Genomic DNA, 17,093 nt, shown 5'->3' with positions numbered 1-17,093 from the left:
GTCCAACCTTACCTCTTACCCATCCCACAATGTTGCCTTGGAGTGTAGTCCATCTGAGATTTAGAGTGCAGAAATCTTGGCTAGAATCCATGGCCTAACACTTACTAGCTAAGGTCAAGATACTTCACCTCTCTTCCTCAGTTTCTTCATCTGAAGAATGAGATAAATAATACTTGCATTAACAACTTCACAGGATTATTGTAAGGAGAACAATCTGTAAACCATAAAGCAATGTAAGTTAGGATTGCTATTATATTTTATGTAATTTATTTCCACAAGCCATGTGAGAAACCTATCTCATTATCTTATTTTTATTCCTTGAATAATTTTTTCTCCTTAGCTAATATGATAGTTTCTTAAAAGATTAAATCTTAACTTTATTTTTGCATCCCTCACACTGTCTAGTATAGGACTATGCATGTGGTGAGCACTCAATATCAATCTTTTTATTGAATGAATGGCAAATTTCAGAATCTACACATACACACACACACACATTACACACACCATATACTTGTCTTATGTATTTAAGATTTTTACTTGCAAATCTTGGCTCTATCGTTTACTCCCTTGGTCTCTCTGAACAAAAGCATTTTCTCTCACTGAGTCTCAGTGTTGTTAATCTATAAAATGTGTGGGTAGCACTAAACAACCTCTAACAGGCCTTCCAGTTTCCACATCCCATCATTTCTTCAAATTTTCTCAGATCTATGCCACAATTCTGTTGACATTTAACTCTAGCTGACCTTGCTGTACTTTGTCCTCCCTTTTCCTCATATACTGGCTCTGTTAAATGTGTATATCATTTTCTTGACTCTGCTTACTTTGTTTTGACTCAATTCACATAAGTCTTTCTATGATTCTCTATATTCATCATTTCTTATAGCACATAAAATTCCATTACTTTCTCTACATTTTACTTAAGCACCTGATCCTGGTTGACACTAAATAAATGTCAAATAACCATAGACTCTCAAACTGAGTCTTTTTAGAAAGGCTATAACTAGAGTAGCACAGTAGATGTAGCACCAGACTTGGAATCAGAAAGACTCATCTTAAGGAGTTCAAATTTGACCTCAGATACTTACTTTGTAACACTGGGCAAGTCATTTAACCCTGTTTGCCTCAGTTTCCTCATTGTAAAATGAATTAGAGAAGGAAACAGCAAACTACTCCAGTATCTTTGGAAAAAAAAAAAAAAACTAAATGGAGTTATAGGAAGTGGATAATAACTGAAAATGACTGAACTCATTGCTAGGAAGATTTGATGCAACCACTTAACATTAGCCACAGATTTTGCAAGAAATTTGAAGCCGAAAGAGAGTCTATGAATTTGGTACTCTGTACATACAGCAAGTAACACAAGCATATCATAGATTGAAGCAAGCTTAATAACATTTAGTACATCGTTGCTGTATTGTTCAACTATTTCTGACTCTTTGCAATCCCATTTGGGATTTTCTTAGTAAAGATACCAAAGTAGTTTGCCATTTCTTTCGGGAACTTATTTTACAGATGAGGATAGGATTAAGTAGCTTTCTCAGGATCACACAACTAGTATCTAAGATCAGATTTGAACTCAAGTTTTCCTCATTCCCATTCCTGGCATGCACTTCATCCACTGAGCAAAGAGATTGATCCAGGCCCAAAGAACAGATTTAAATCCCAGTTCTGTGGCTTGCTATGACTTCAGTGACTTCAGAAAAAGTCATTTACTATGACCTCTCTGGGTCTCAGTTTCCTCATCTGTAGAAAAAGCTGAATGGACTAGATGCTCTCTGAAATTTCTTCTAGCTCTAAAGCCTAATGTACAATTTTTAATACTTCAATAGTTCTAAGATCCATAAATGTAGGATCTCCCTCCAGGCTGTAAGTCTCAATCTAAATACATCTTCTCATTCTATGAAAGGGACTGAATGTAGGTCTCCTGACTCCACAGCTAGCCAAGGGGGTTAAAGTAGATCCAATTTTGCATATTTCATTTACTAAAACCACTCTAAAAAAGTCAAGTCACTATATCTAGCTACTTTTCTCATAAAGCATCACAAAAAATACTGATAAAGTGTTTTTTATTTTGTTTGGTTTTTTTTTTTTTTTTTGGTGGGGAGAAGAGTTAACTTTGGAAATGCAAACCAAAACAACTCTGAAATTTTACCTCACTCCCAATAAACTCTCCAAAAAAGAGAGGAAAAAAATGGAAAAAATATTGAGAGGTAGAGGAAAGATAAACATTTAATTATACTGTTGGTGGAATTGTTAATTGGTCCAATCATACTGGGAAACAATTTAAGTGACCAAAATTTCTATACTCCTTACCAGAGACACCCCTAAGGCATATATCCCTAAGCAGATCATGGTTAAGAATAACGTCTCCAACTGTTCGGTTCTGCAAACATATATTGTATCTAGGATATACTGCAACATATCCAACATATAAAGGACTGCTTGCCATCTAGGGGAGGGGGTGGAGGGAGGGAGGGGAAAAAAATCGGAACAGAAACGAGTGCAAGGGATAATGTTGTAAAAAAAAATTACCCTGGCATGGATTCTGTCAATATAAAGTAATTATTAAATAAAAATTAAAAAAAAAAAAAAAGAATAACGTCTCCATAAAGACCAGAATATTGATAGCAGAAGTTTTGTGGTAACAAAATACTAAAAACAAAATAGATGCCCTTATTTAGGGAATAGATAAAGAAATTGTGCGAAAGGAAAGTAATAGCATTTTATGTACTATAAGAAATGATGAATAAACTTATGTAAACTGATATAAAGCAATGTAAACAGAGTCAAGAAATCAATATATTCAGTGACAACAACAATGTAAATGGAAAGTACAACAACAAAATAATCAAAACATTCTGTTGTGAAAATATGAAGAATAAACTTGTCCCCAGAAATGATGACCAGAAGAAACTTCCCTCTCACTCTTCTCATTTTCAAATACCCATGGGTATGGAGCATCAGATAAAAGATTTTTTTTTTGATGTGTTGATCAGTTTGGCTGATTTTTTTTCCTCTTCTTTTTACAAAATTTTGTTATAAGGGATGACTCTCTGTGAGGAGGAAAAAAGGAATAGAGGGGGAAATCTGGGTAATATAAAGTCAAAAGATATCAATGAAAATTTATTTTTCTTTGTTTAAAGTGACTATATGTCCAAATCCTTCAACATACAGATTCCATTGCTGGACAAATATTCTAAATAAAAAAAAAAAAAGACTCATAAATGCCAAATTATTCATTATAACATTTTTTTGGTAAATTCTTTTATTTTAAACTTAAATATGCAAAAATGAGAAAAGAAAGAAAAAATGCCATGGAAACACAGACCATAAGAGAGGATTCGTAGCAACATTTTTATAAGAACAAAGAACAGGAAACAAAGTATCTGTTGATTAGACAGTATGCTACATGGATGCATATTTACCATTAATGCAAGAAACAATAATTATGACATATTCAAGAAACAGGAGAGTGAAATAAATCTAAGCAGGAAAACAATATGAAGAATGACTGCAACAATGTAAATGAGAAAAAAAAAAAAAAAAAAACAGCATCCAAACTCTGAATACTATACAATTACATTGATCGAGAGTAGTTCCTAAGAAGAGGGGGAAAATTATTCCCATCTTCCCTCTATGCAAAGGTGATGAGGGACTGTGGATTTTCAGTCTAAGGATTGTTTTGCTGAACTGATTTTTCTCCCTCTTTCTCTTTTTATTATTACAAGGGACAAGGCAGGGAGTAGGTAAAGAAGAGAGGAGTATTCAGATATGAAGATGGCTATGTGTGTGTGTGTGTGTGTGTGTGTGTGTGTGTGTTAAAAAAAATTTAACTCTGGCCTAAAACAAAAATACCATGATTATTACTATCAATGCTACTTCTAGAAGTTTACTGTGCTAGAAAATATATCCAGTGATTTTATTGAATGATTCAATAATTAGGAAGGAAATAGCATTTATAATGTGCCAAGCATTGTACTAAAAATTTTACAAATATCATCTCATTTTATCCTCACAGCAACCTTATCACGTACAAGATTGAATTTATTAATTTTACAGTTGAAGAAATTAAAGCAGAGATGAAGTGGTTTGTTCTGGGTCATACAGCTATTAAGTGCCTGAGGCCACATTTGGATTCAAGTCTTCCTAAGTTCATTAATGTTTCCACTCTACCTCCTAGATGCAAGATGCAATTTATTATAGTAAATAATATATATGAGAGAGAGGAGGGAGGAATAAAAAGGAAGGAAGGAAGGAAGGAAGGAAGGAAGGAAGGAAGGAAGGAAGGAAGGAAGGAAGGAAGGAAGGAAGGAAGGAAGGAAGGAAGGAAGGAAGGAAGGAAGGAAGGAAGGGGAAGGAATGGAGGAAGGGGAAGGAATGGAGGAAGGGAGGAAAGAAGGAAGGAAGGAAGGGAGGGAGGAAGGAAGGGAGGAAGGGAGGAAGAAAGGGAGAAGGGAGGGGAGGGAGGAGAGGAAGGAAAGAGACAGAGAGAAAGAGAGACAAAGAGATGGGGGAGGGAAATAAGGGGGAATTCCCTTAATAGTGAGGTATGTATGTATGTGTGTTTAGGAATATAAATATATAAATGGGAATCTAAAATGAACCAGAAACCCATAACCATTTATTTGATTGAATAGGCCTAGATAAATGCCACACTTACTTTAGCAGGGTGGCATTCATGTAGGAAATACATTTAATTGGTTCTAAGAATTGGACTTGTCTAGAGCAGGGCAGTGGTGCAGTGGTAGAGTGCCATATCAAGAAGATCTAACTTCAAACCCTCATTTATTAGTTGTGTGACTCTGGGCAAGTCACTTGACCCTGTTTGCCTCAGTTTTCTTATCTGAAAAATGAACTGAAGAAGGAATGGCAAATCAGTCTTTGTCAAGGTGAACTCCAAATGGGGTCATGAAGAGTTAGACACAACTGGAAAATGACTGAACCAAAACAAAGATTTGTAAAGCCTTTTACATGCATTGTCTTATTTGATCTCTTCTGTAACCCCTGAAACTGGTACTATCATCTCCATTTTACAGATGAGGAAGCTGGGGCTTAGGAAAATGAAGTAACTTACTAAAGTCATACAGAGATTAAGTTTCTGTGGTAGTAAATTCAGGTGTTGCTTAACTCCAATCCAAAATACTAACCATTCACTGTATTACCTAGCTGCCCCATGCTTACCATTTCATGTCTCACACCTTTGTAAATTTCTGAAGACTGACCCAGCCACCATGCCTGAAATTTGTTTCATTTTCATCTCCACTTCAAATACTATATAATAATACCTCTTAAAAGATAGAACCTGACATTTATATGGCAATGTGTAAGCTTCACAGCAATATGTAAATGATGGCTATTAAGTAGGGTTAAAAAGTATTATTTTGAGTATATAATTCACTTATTTACTCATTAATTATTTGTTAAATCCTATTTCAAAGCACTATATCTAAAGCCCGGGGAGAAGCAAACAACAAAAAAAGGAGTTTAGACATGTATCCGCCCTCATGGAGGTCACAATCTAGCACAGGTGGAATTCATTCCATCTAAGACTAAATTGATGGCTCCTTATTCTGCTGAGAAGAAATAAAATTTCAGAAAGAAAAAAGGACCCAGTTACACCAGTGAAAAACTTCTATCTTTAATAAGATCCCAAAATATTTCTGCTTCTAATAGATAGCATGGACATTAAGCATAAACATACTTATGTATATATTTACTTAGAAATATAACCACCTGACAAGTAGGCATGCAATAAGCAATTATTAACCACTTAAAATGTCATAGCAATGGCAATGATGAAAATTAAGGAAAGAATGAATAAATCGAAGCAAGAAGATGAGCTTTTTTTTCTTTCCATTTATTAATCACCAGCTTTCACAAAACAACCGAAAGCCCACCACTTCATAAAATAGTTCAGTTACTACATGCACAAAAAGAAACAACTAAAACAAATACTGCTCCCCAAAAAGAAAACATGATCAGAAAAACTGAATATAAAATATTTTAAGAAAACATTTAAAAGAATTAGTTAAATGTGCAAGTTACAATAGTGCTTTAAAAATTAATGGCAATTGTTAACAATGTGGACAGTAAATGTTCCTACATGGAACTTAGGCATTAGGTTTAAACAATGAAAAAAATTAAATGTTACAATTACTTGGTGTAAATATGCTTATAGGTGAAATGAGATGCCCATTACTTTCACCTGATTCTCTATAATTAATTTTAAAAAGTCCCAATGCTAGGCAATTTGGGCCTTTGTTAGGATTATTCTGTCACTCTTAATTGAGTCATATATTATGTTCCCTTTTGAAAAATATTTAGAGGATGATTACAAAATAATAAATTGAAACCCAAAGGAAATAGAAGATTTTTAAAGAAGACAAAAATAAATTTTATTCCAGTAATTTAATCTAGGAATGGTAAAGAACATGATATTGTGGAAAATATATATTCTTGGATTCAGAGAAGATATGAGTGCTAGTAGGATGATCTTGGGCAAATTTCACTCAGTTTCCTCATTTGTAAATATGGGGCTGGGCTAGATGGTCTCTAGAGTCCTTTTTAGCTTTGGATCTATAATCTTGTGATTGATTCTATGAGCTTAATTTCTCTGAAATTCAGTTCTCATCTACAAAACAAGGTATTATAATACCAACTGTTCCTCTCGATTCCATAATTCACAGTGTGACTATAAGGATCAAATAGGATCATGGATGGAAAGCATGTTGCAAATCTTAAAATCTTAATTACCCAAATAAATGTAAGCTAATTATGACACCAGATTTCAGGGAGAAGATAAATGGATCTGAAGATAGAGATTGGAAGAGGAATATCTTTCTAATTTTCCTCAGAAAAAATAGATCCATTTAGAGTAGAAAAGGGGATTTTTTTATTTGCTCAATCAATAAAAGTTATAGGAGGGATCTCCATATTATGATAGAAGGTGAAGAACATGGTTTCACTTTACAAGTGGTAATGTCATGCAGATAAACTCTGATGCATGGCACTCTCTGAAAACTCTGCTCTGAGGGACTGATCTGAAGAAGTCCACTGATTTGCAATTGCTCATATGGAGAAAAGCCTGAGCTTCTGATGTTTAAGAGTAATCCAACCTTCTGTCTCAGCTTAGACTATCGTATAGTGTAGGTAATTATTTTTTCTCATTTTATAAACATGTCAAGAGAGATCTCTGACTTCAAAGGAAGAACTAGGATCTATGAATACCATGAACTTTTATAAGTTCAATGATTGTACATACAGGTGTACCTCACTTCAAGCATATCAGATAAATGGAAGTCCAAATTTCTGTTACTGTTGTTCATTCATATTTACATAGTGTTTTAAAGTTCACGAAGTGCCTTACTCACAAGAACCCTGTAAGATAGGCGGTACAGAGTCAACAGCATAGCAGAAAGAGCCTACGCTTAGAATCAAGAGATACAGCTTCCCTCTTACTCTGATACTAGCCATATAACCATGGATAAATGATTTCTCCAGCCTTAGCTTCCTAATGGGGATAATAATATCTATACTACTGAGAAGGCATTTGGTTCACCCAAATTACTACATGCATATCTTTCATGTATTCTCCCCCTCAAGAAAAATCCTTCCCCAATATATTCTTAGCTAAGGAGTTTGTCAATATCCTTATGCTCATTTTACAGACCAAGGAACTGAGGCTTAAGTGAAACAATTCACTCATGGTCATGGAATTCACAAATATTGGAGTTGAGATTTTAATCTAGTCTAGACTTCAAGACAGAAGGGAATTTAGGGATCAAGTAGTTTGAGGCCCACATTTGACAGAGAACTAAACTGGGGTAAAATAAAAGGATTTGTTCAGTCCCCCAGGTATCAGGGAAAGGCCGTAGAAGTTATGTGTTCTGATTTCTAACATAATGTTCTTTCCACTCTACTACACATACTGCCTCAGCATTAAAGATAGGATTCAATACATGATGATTGCTCTGGAGGAACAAACAGTTCTTTTATGCTTAAAATATAATTCAACTTGTAAAAATTTGATTGACATTTGAAAGGTACAATCTGTTACCTAAAGAGAGGTACATCTATACAGAAGTCTTAACTATTCTGACAAAGTTACTCAGAAAACTTGCTTTTTTATCAATGTCAAGATCTGCCCTATCACTTATTTCACTTCTCTTCACACTAAAAAAAATTCTAAATTGACACTGAAAATGTAAGCCCCAAACTCCATTTTAATTAATAACTCTTACCTGGTAAAAATACACAGTACAGGATATCATTCAAAGGAAAACAGATAGAACAAGATGTTAGAGATAACATGAAAGGCTGTTCAGCTCTAAATGACTGCATGTACTGTTACTTTAAATGAGTTCTTCAAATCCCCCTATTGCTCTTATTCATTTTGCACTGTGCAATTAGGAACACCATAATACAGAGTCCTGTGAGAGAGAGAAAAAACATAAAAATCACTGAGAGCACAGCATATTTACTTTCTTACTTCAAAGCTTCAGAGATCCATAAGGTCAAAGTTATGAGCAATCCCTTTACAGCTGTCAAACATGCTACCTACCCATGCTGAAGATATAGTCGTGTTTCCCCCCTTAAAAAAAATCCTTCCCCAATGTCCTCTTTTTCACTTAGCTAGGTTAGTCCTTAATTGATAAGCACACAATCACTAGCTTTTTTAGCATGATAGGATCTCAGAGATTTAGCACTCTGTCGGCATATCCTTCTAGAACCCAGGTTCACTTCCATGTTACAATGGGACATCAGAGGAAGACTTTAGGATTTTTTTTAGGGGAAAATTTAATTAAAATGAATTCATTATGTTACATGTAAGAGATACCTTCTGGTCCCCTTTTCCCAAATTATCTCCCTTAATCTAAAACAATTTGCCCGAGAAATGCTATGTCTTAGCAAAGACTTTCCTGTCTGTATATGTATAGCAGCCATGTATCAGCAGTAAGAAAAGGAATATTTGCAGGGTCCTGTGTAGTCCTTTCCCAAGCCTTGTATTTTTTTTAGAAGCAAAACAAGCAATGGATCTATATACTCTCATCTCACCTTCTCATGGAATGCTCACTTCTACTTCCCTACCAATACCTCCTCAATTTGGCTGAAGACTCCAACTCAATTTGATTCACCAAATACTTATTAAGCACTTGATATGTTTATGGGACTGTTTATTAATTATTGGAAGACCAATTATTTTAGAGATGGGATTTTAAGGTAACCTTATTTTATCTAACTTTCTCTAAAAATGCAACAAAGTGCCATGTGGCAAACCCTTTCTCTCCAACCACCCCTTCCCCCCACCATATACACCAAGAACAGAGCATTATGTGCCAACTTTATGAGTTGTAACAGCAGGCTATGGTGTAATTTGACAAGTCCCAGTTACTTAACTTGGTAATTATAAGCTATGTTCTATATAACTACCCAATAAATCCCTGGATGGTTATTTTTGAAACCAAAGACTTAGTGACCCAGCATTTGTCCTTTAATCTTTCAAGTGGAACATTCTAATCCGGAAAACTGCAGAACATGGAACTCTCTTACTGTCTCTGTATACCAAACTGATGGATGCCATGTGCCATCTTTGGCAACTGAGGAAATTATCTGTGCTTTGAAGCATAAATGACAGTAGGGCTAGAGATTCAGGGTTAGATTAGAATTAAACATGAGGTAATACATTATCTATTTCACATTCCCAACAGATAACAGTTAACAGAACAACATCAAATTCTATGCTTTGATTAACAGATAACCTTATTAGCTATTTATTTAATTTCTTTGGCCTCTGTTTCTTCATTTGTGAAAAAATGGATTGATTAAATTATTTTTAAGATCTCTCTACTTAGAATGTTCTATGATTCTAACAATCTGGCATAATGTTTTCAAAGGTATGATCTATGATGGCTGCTAGAAGTCCTCATCTTTCTATGTATATTGTTTTAATTTTTCTGGTTATACATGTATATTCATTTTTATACACATTTCTTTATAAATTATGTTGGGAGAGAAAATTGAGACAAAAGGAAAAAATTATGAGAAAAAAAAAAAAAACAGAAGAAAAAGGGGGGAAAAGTGAATGAAGCATGTGTTGATTTAAATTCAGTCTCCAGCCCTCATCTTTCTCGGCCCTAATCTGCAATGGTTTATTGTGGCCTTTATAGGTCATAGATTGACACTGGCTGTTCCCCATACCTGGAATGCTGTCACTCATCCCTACCTTCTGGCTTCCCTGGACTCCTTCAAGTCTCACCTGAAACCCCACCTTTTGAAGGAATGCCTTCTAGTTTCCCTTTAATGCTAATGCTTTTCCTTCAAGATTATCTCCAATGTATCTTATAAATTTCTTGATTGTACTTAGTCATTTGCATGTTGTCTCCCTTATTCAAATGGGAACTTGTGAATGAGAGCAGAGATTACTTTTGCTTTTCTTTGTATCCCCAGGATAGAGGGTGCTTATTAACATTTGTTGACTTTACTTGATCGTAGGGCTCATCTCATCATTTTACAGATGAGGAAATTGAAGACTAGAGATGTTGATGGATATGACCAAGGTCACACTAAGAATAAATGTTAGAGCTGGATAGGAGTGATCTTTGAACTCTAGATTCAGCAGTTTTTTAGCATGACTTTCTAGTTGTAAAGGAGAGTGATTTACTGTGACCTTCACCTTTCTGAGTTACAAATTGTGATGTTTTTTAGTGGCCTTGCTTTCCCTATTTCTCTGTCAAATGTTTCAGGTAGTTATCTGAGTCAAACATAGGAGGTGGAAGATAAGGATAGTAAAGGGAAAACTGAAAAAAATTACAGAATCAGCTGGGTCAAGGATAATTTTAGCTTGAAAATTGCTTCGGCATAGAAAATTGTATTGTAAAACAATCCCTGCCCTTCAGGAACCTATTTTCCAGTTGAAGAAATTGAAGCAGACAGAAATTAAGTGAGTCATCCAAGCTTCTAAAGCTAGAGCTAAACCGAGGTCTTCCTGACTCTAGACCAAGCTCTCTATCCTCTGTGCCACCTACTGGTTCTAGTACTTTCTTACCTCTTTCTTTGGAGTATTAGTGAATTTTTTTCTAATTGGCGGTCTTCTTTTCTTGTCTCCCATCGTCCTTCTCCAATACAACCTTTGTATCATTGTCAAATTAATATTCCTAAAATTCTTATCTGATGACATCTACCCTCTGCTCAAAACCTTCAGGAGCTATTCATTGTTCACCAAAAAACAAAAAAATCCACTATAAACTCAGGACTCAGGTCCTGAAAACCTTTAAAGATATGACTACAGCCTTCTTTTCCAATATTATTCCTTTTGCATCTTGTACTCCAAAAAAAAAATTTAGACCACTTCCCCAAGTCCTGTATTTTTCTACTTTTGTGCCTTTGGACTTCCTACCTTTATGCATGGAATAGTCTCCCCATGCCATAAGAAGCTGTCCCTTGCTATCTCTGATATTACTCTGGACCCCTTCTATGGACCTATCAAATTGTAACTTGTAGTTAAAGTTATCTATGAATTTGCCTACTTGATCATAAACTCCTAGAATGGGGTATTGTACTTCTGAATTCCCAATGCTCACAGAAAGCATATGAATAGATATTCAATGAAATGAGTAAAATTTCTAATGTGATGAATTTCTCATTGTCAATTTGAAACTGAGAAAATGAAGTATGCTAAGAACCAGATTTGTTACAAGAACCCAAATAAAATACAATGATGATAAGGCCACTATTGCCATAAGCAAGCAAACCACATGGATCTTTAGTTGGTTCTAGAGAAATAATGCATTAAAGGGAAATACTATTGAGGACATTGTTCTATTTTGACTCTATTATAAATAGAAGATGCATTGCTAGGAGACCAGAATTCAGACTATAAAAGATTAAAATTGCTCTTTATAGAGATTTGAGATAATAATGGGAAACCTGTTAGGGTAAGTAAAGCTGCCTGACCATGCTAAATGAGACAAGTAGTTGAAACCTGACATTCTAATTCATAAAAAGAACCCCTGAGCTTTGTGGTTGACTTGCTGTCTGATAATTACAGATTTTAGTGGAAGATAAAGAAGAGAAATCAAGCCAATCTTGAGTACATGAGGAATTAGTTAGTTGAGAATTACTGGCTCAAAAATGAAATAAAGATGGAAATGGGACCCTCATCTTGTTTAAAAGACTACAAGAGTAGAACAACCAATGGAAAAGTAACTTTGACCTTGTAGAATTTGAAGTATCATTAGCAATGATTTAGAAGCAATCAGCACCAAGGCCAGCTGCTGTGGCAGCTAATTAGTAGTAGTTAGTTGGTTCAACATGGAAGGTAGCAATATAATTGCTGAAATTGGGCTGCATTTGTATCACTATTGTGAACTCACAATTAATATAATCACAAAAATTGATCATTGAAAGGCATCTCAAATCACCAAAAGGAAATCTCATTTTAACATCTTGGGAGGGTGAACTCACCATCCCTATGGCAATGTATGCAATTTTTAGACAACTCTAATAGAAAGTTTTCCTAAATTTCCTATCTACATTTGTCTTTTTGAAGCTTCCACCCATTGTTCCTGGTTTTGCTCTCTGACTAAACAGAGTATGTCTAATCCCTCCATCAGATGACAGTCCTTCAAACACTTGACAGTTTTCCTGGCTCCCTGAGTCTTTTATTCAAGATAATCTTGCCTAATTCCTTCAACTGATTATTATATGACATGAACTGGAGGCTTTTCACCATTTTGGTTGCTCTTCATGTTCTCAAGTTTATCAACATCTTTCTTAAGCTGTGGCATCTAGAACTGAATGCATTACTTCATACAAAATTTGAAAATGACAGAGTGCAATGGAACTCTCAATTCCCTGTGTATGTCTCTATTAATACAGTTCAAGTTCATTAGATTTTTTTGGCTATCACATCATATTTCAGACTCATAATGAACTTGCAATCCACAACCCGCTCAAAAAATATTTTTCAAAATAACTGCTTTCTAATCCATCTATACTTTTAAAATTCAACTTCTGTGCACAAATTTAAATTTTTGAGGTGTGGAAAGCCAGTCAATAAGCATTTGTTAAGAGAATGCTAAGTCCCAGGCACTGTATTAAGAGCCCAGACAAACAATTTTATTTTTAGACAATTCTAATTTTTAGAAAGTTTTACTTACAAAAAGTCTAACGCTACCTCTCTGTAATTTCTATCCATTGTTTCCTATTTCTGCCCTCTGGGATCAAAAACATGCCAAATCCCTCTTGTGTATAACAGCCTTTCAAATACTTGAAGATAGCCATGGAGTTCTTGAGAAGTCTTTTCTTTTCCTTGTAAAAATCTCCAATTAGTTCAACAGATTATTTTGTAGCATATTTCTCATGTGGTATGGTCTCTAGTCCTTTCATGATCTGAGTGCATTTCTTCTTTAGTTCATCTTAAAATGTAGCACCTAAAGCATCACCATAGTGTATAGCAAGACTAGCATGTGATTTATTCTGGCTACTACACCCTAACGCTACCTAAGATCTCACCAGGGTGTTAAAAGTTTGGGACTACCAAACTATATTACTGACTCATATGAATCTAATAATCTATTAATCACAAGCTAGGGTTTAGCTTCATTTCCCTATCCTATACATTTGCAGTTGATTCCTTAAATCAAAGTAGACTACTTTACATTTATTCCAATTAAGGTTCAGTAATTAGATTTGCTCCATATTTTGAGCCTTTTCTTTTGGACCCTGACCTTTCAATGGGTTAGCTTTCTCTCCTAGTTTTGGGTCATCTACAAATCTGAATGCTATCTCTGTCTTCATTCAAGTTTTTGATAAATTTGAAAAAGCACAGAGTCATAGCCTAGCTTCACATCTACTAGAATGCCTTTCCTTATTCCTTTGTCTTACTCCCAAGTAAAAGAAATCCCTTATTCCTTGAATGTCTCAGGCCACTGTCTTATCTCTACTGAGCCTTTAATCATATTGTAATCTATATTATTATAATGTATATATTTATCTCAATTCTCTTACTAGACAGAAAGCTCCTTGAGGATAGAGATTGTCCTTTAGACATCCTTGTATCTCCCCCCCCAAAAAAAAAAAAATGTAACATATTACTTTGTGCATTATAGGTACTTAATATTTGTTCTGTCATTGAACCAAATGAAATTGAATTGAATCTCTTTGCAATGACATTTCATTAACTTAAAACCCTGGTTTCTGTTAAATAGCAAAGTAAAGATCAAAAAGACATTGACCCAAAGTTGAAAGAATAAATACTTTTAAAATGTCAAGGTTGAAAGACAAAGAAGAAAGCTTGTTGGGCTAACTGTGAATTATAAGAATCATACCACAGGAAAAAAGGTCATCATCCTATTTCCCCTCTAGTTTCTCCCTACAAATAGGTTTTATAAATTTATGAATTTTTCTTTGATAAAAGGCAACCAACATTACATCAGTAAATTGAAATATAAAAATAATTACTTAAGCTACTTACCTATACAAGTGGCAATTGCTTAGAAATATTTGCTCCCCAGAGATTCATGTAGTTGAGAGCTCCTCAAATAGGGGGTCCTCCTTCCAAGGATTTCATCAACTTCAGAGTCAGTTACTCCCTACAAAAGAATACAGGAGCTACCTAGCATCATCAATCCTTCACACAAACATTATCAACAAAACTGGCTAAAAGAAAACAAAATAAAACAAACAAAAAATCAAACTGTAAGAAATTAAATAATGCACTGTCATGGGTATGGGATAAGACGTCTCTTGTCATCTGTTCTATGTGGATTACTGAGCGTCAGTTTACTTATCTATAAAACTAGATGGTTTTAAGGTCCCTTCCACAGCAATATAGTGGTCAATATTAGAGTCAGTAAAGATCTGGGTTCAAATCTTCTCTCTCACCCTAATTAACTTTGGTCAGGTCTTCTAACTTATCTAAGCCCCAGTTTCCTCAACTATAGGAATAAATTGGGAGTAAAAATATTTACACTGACTACTTCACAGAGATGTTAAGAGAGAAAGGATTTATGAACTTTAAAGCATTTGCACAGATGCAAGTTGTTATTATTCCAGGCCATACAATCATCTAATTCTAGGATCCAGTAATCAGTCACTAAGAAGTTGAAACATTTGTGAAAGAAAGGAAGCTACCAACTGGACATCCAGCCCATACCTGCCTAATGGCATATTGCTTCAACACCAAAGAGACAAGTAATGGAAACCTATAACTAAGAAGGAAGAAAGGACCATGATACACAGTGAGCAGATTAGAGAAAGTAGGCATGAAACTGAGTGCTTTCTCTTGGATGAAGCTCAAGATAATATGAATATAATAAAGTCTTGCAAGTAGCTTTCTTCTGAGCAAAGAGATGAGAAAAATGAAAATTATGATATGAAATAATAGAATACAAGTACTTAAATAAAAATATTAATATTGGAGGAATCAGAATTCTAATATCCCTAATGATAAGAATAGATTTTTTCCATTTTGTATATAGTGCTTTAAAATACTATTTCATTAACTATATGTAATATATATATGATATGTGTAAATAAATACAAAACCATTGTTTGCTGCTAATTGGATTTTTAATATATTTCTCTCAGTAGAACAATATATAGCTTTAATGTCTCCTCATGTACATATAATCATAAATTACATGTCAGATTCAATTATAAAAATAACTAATGATTTGCTTGGTATTGACATTAAGAAACAGGAAGATGCATGTTCATGTCAGGTATTTGCCTATGTCACAGAAGATGTGCTGCCCAAAGTCAAAACAAAATAAAAACCTTACATATTGTAAAGTTCTCCAAATGTTCTCTACCATAAATAACATTATAATAATTACAACTGAACTCCAGAACATGAGAAAACTTCCTTAGTGAAATGACCAGTATAGCAAACCAGATTGGTCCAAATATCCACATTAGAAAAACAAAATAGATATGAAATGCATATTTTTCAGACTATGACAGGCAGCCCATTAAATTTGTCCATCGATATGAAATAGGTTGCATTGCACTTGGAAAACTACATTGTGCTTCAATTATTCCAAATTGTGCACTATCACAAACCTACTTTTTTCAAATCAGTATTCTCTCAATGATACCATATAACTATGAATCAGAGAACACCATGATTTGAGAAAAATCACAATGACAAACAATCTAAAAAGCAATGGGAAAGACACATTGGGCTTAAGAAGCCCCATTACCAGCAATGAATTGTACATAGAAAAATAAAATGAGGTATCAAGAACATGCCTAACCAGAAAAGACAGCAGCCAAGTCATGAAGCAAAATAAAAAATAATAGCTAAACAACCTGAGTGATGCATTGACTCAATCTACCCCTAAGATAGTGAAAAGAAAAACAGAGATAGAATTCCACTGAATCAAAATCATTGTGAGGAATTTTTAGGAAAAATATGGAAAACAATTGCACAAGATGAGAAGATAGGAAGTAATGCATCCTATATAAATGTAAGGAGTACCTGCACTGTGGATATTATGGATCCAGCAAAAGACCAAATTCATTTAAAAGGTACATTTGAGTCACTCTCAGAGTGGCATTATGAAAGAAAAGTCATAACAAGAAAAGACTGATTTTTTTAAAAGCAATAAAAAAGGCAAAAATAAAATAGGTCATTATGTTTATGTTGAGGCATTATTAATTGCCATCATAACTCATTTGCTTGCATTTGAGATTGTGAAAGTTCACTTGAATACTTACTGTCTCAGCAAAAGACAGAGTATCAGGAGTTTCTGTCCATGTGTTATAAATGTCACCTTATTAATAAGTCAAGTGGCAAAAGGTGTCTCTATGAATCCAACTCTGAGAATTCTATCTTTCTTCCATTGCTTCTTTCCCTAGTTTTATCTCTTTGTGAATGGCAAACAGAAATTTGTTCTACCTCACACTGTGGTCTTTCATTTTTAAGTGAAGGTCGAATGAGCTATGACCAGATCGGCAAATTACAATCTTAAATTAATCTTTAAGAAAAAGACTTTGAGGTAATGGAACATAATTTAGATTTAACAGACACAAAAATATAAGAACAGGTAAGACTCAATAACTGATAGATAATTGGTCAAAGGATATTA

The 17,093-nt window shown here is 34.4% G+C and overlaps 1 protein-coding gene across 2 annotated transcripts in view; it reads right to left on the bottom strand.

Moving 5' to 3' along the window:
• Nucleotides 1-5,839: 5,839 nt before the first annotated feature.
• The window catches only part of SPATA6L (spermatogenesis associated 6 like), an 81,335-nt gene continuing 70,081 nt past the window's right edge, over nt 5,840-17,093 (bottom strand). For both annotated transcript variants that reach the window (XM_051987834.1, XM_051987843.1), the window contains exons 12-13: nt 14,477-14,594; nt 5,840-8,432 (exon numbers count right to left, since the gene is read on the bottom strand). In XM_051987834.1, the coding sequence (XP_051843794.1) occupies nt 14,496-14,594 (99 nt within the window). In that variant the 3' untranslated portion in view covers nt 5,840-8,432; nt 14,477-14,495. The remainder of the gene's footprint in view (nt 8,433-14,476; nt 14,595-17,093) is intronic.

The sequence above is a fragment of the Antechinus flavipes genome, chromosome 1, assembly GCF_016432865.1.
Source record: "Antechinus flavipes isolate AdamAnt ecotype Samford, QLD, Australia chromosome 1, AdamAnt_v2, whole genome shotgun sequence".
Lineage (NCBI taxonomy): Eukaryota > Metazoa > Chordata > Mammalia > Dasyuromorphia > Dasyuridae > Antechinus > Antechinus flavipes.
The sequence above is the reverse complement of the archived record's forward strand: the minus strand, read 5'-3'. Positions and strand labels throughout refer to the sequence as shown.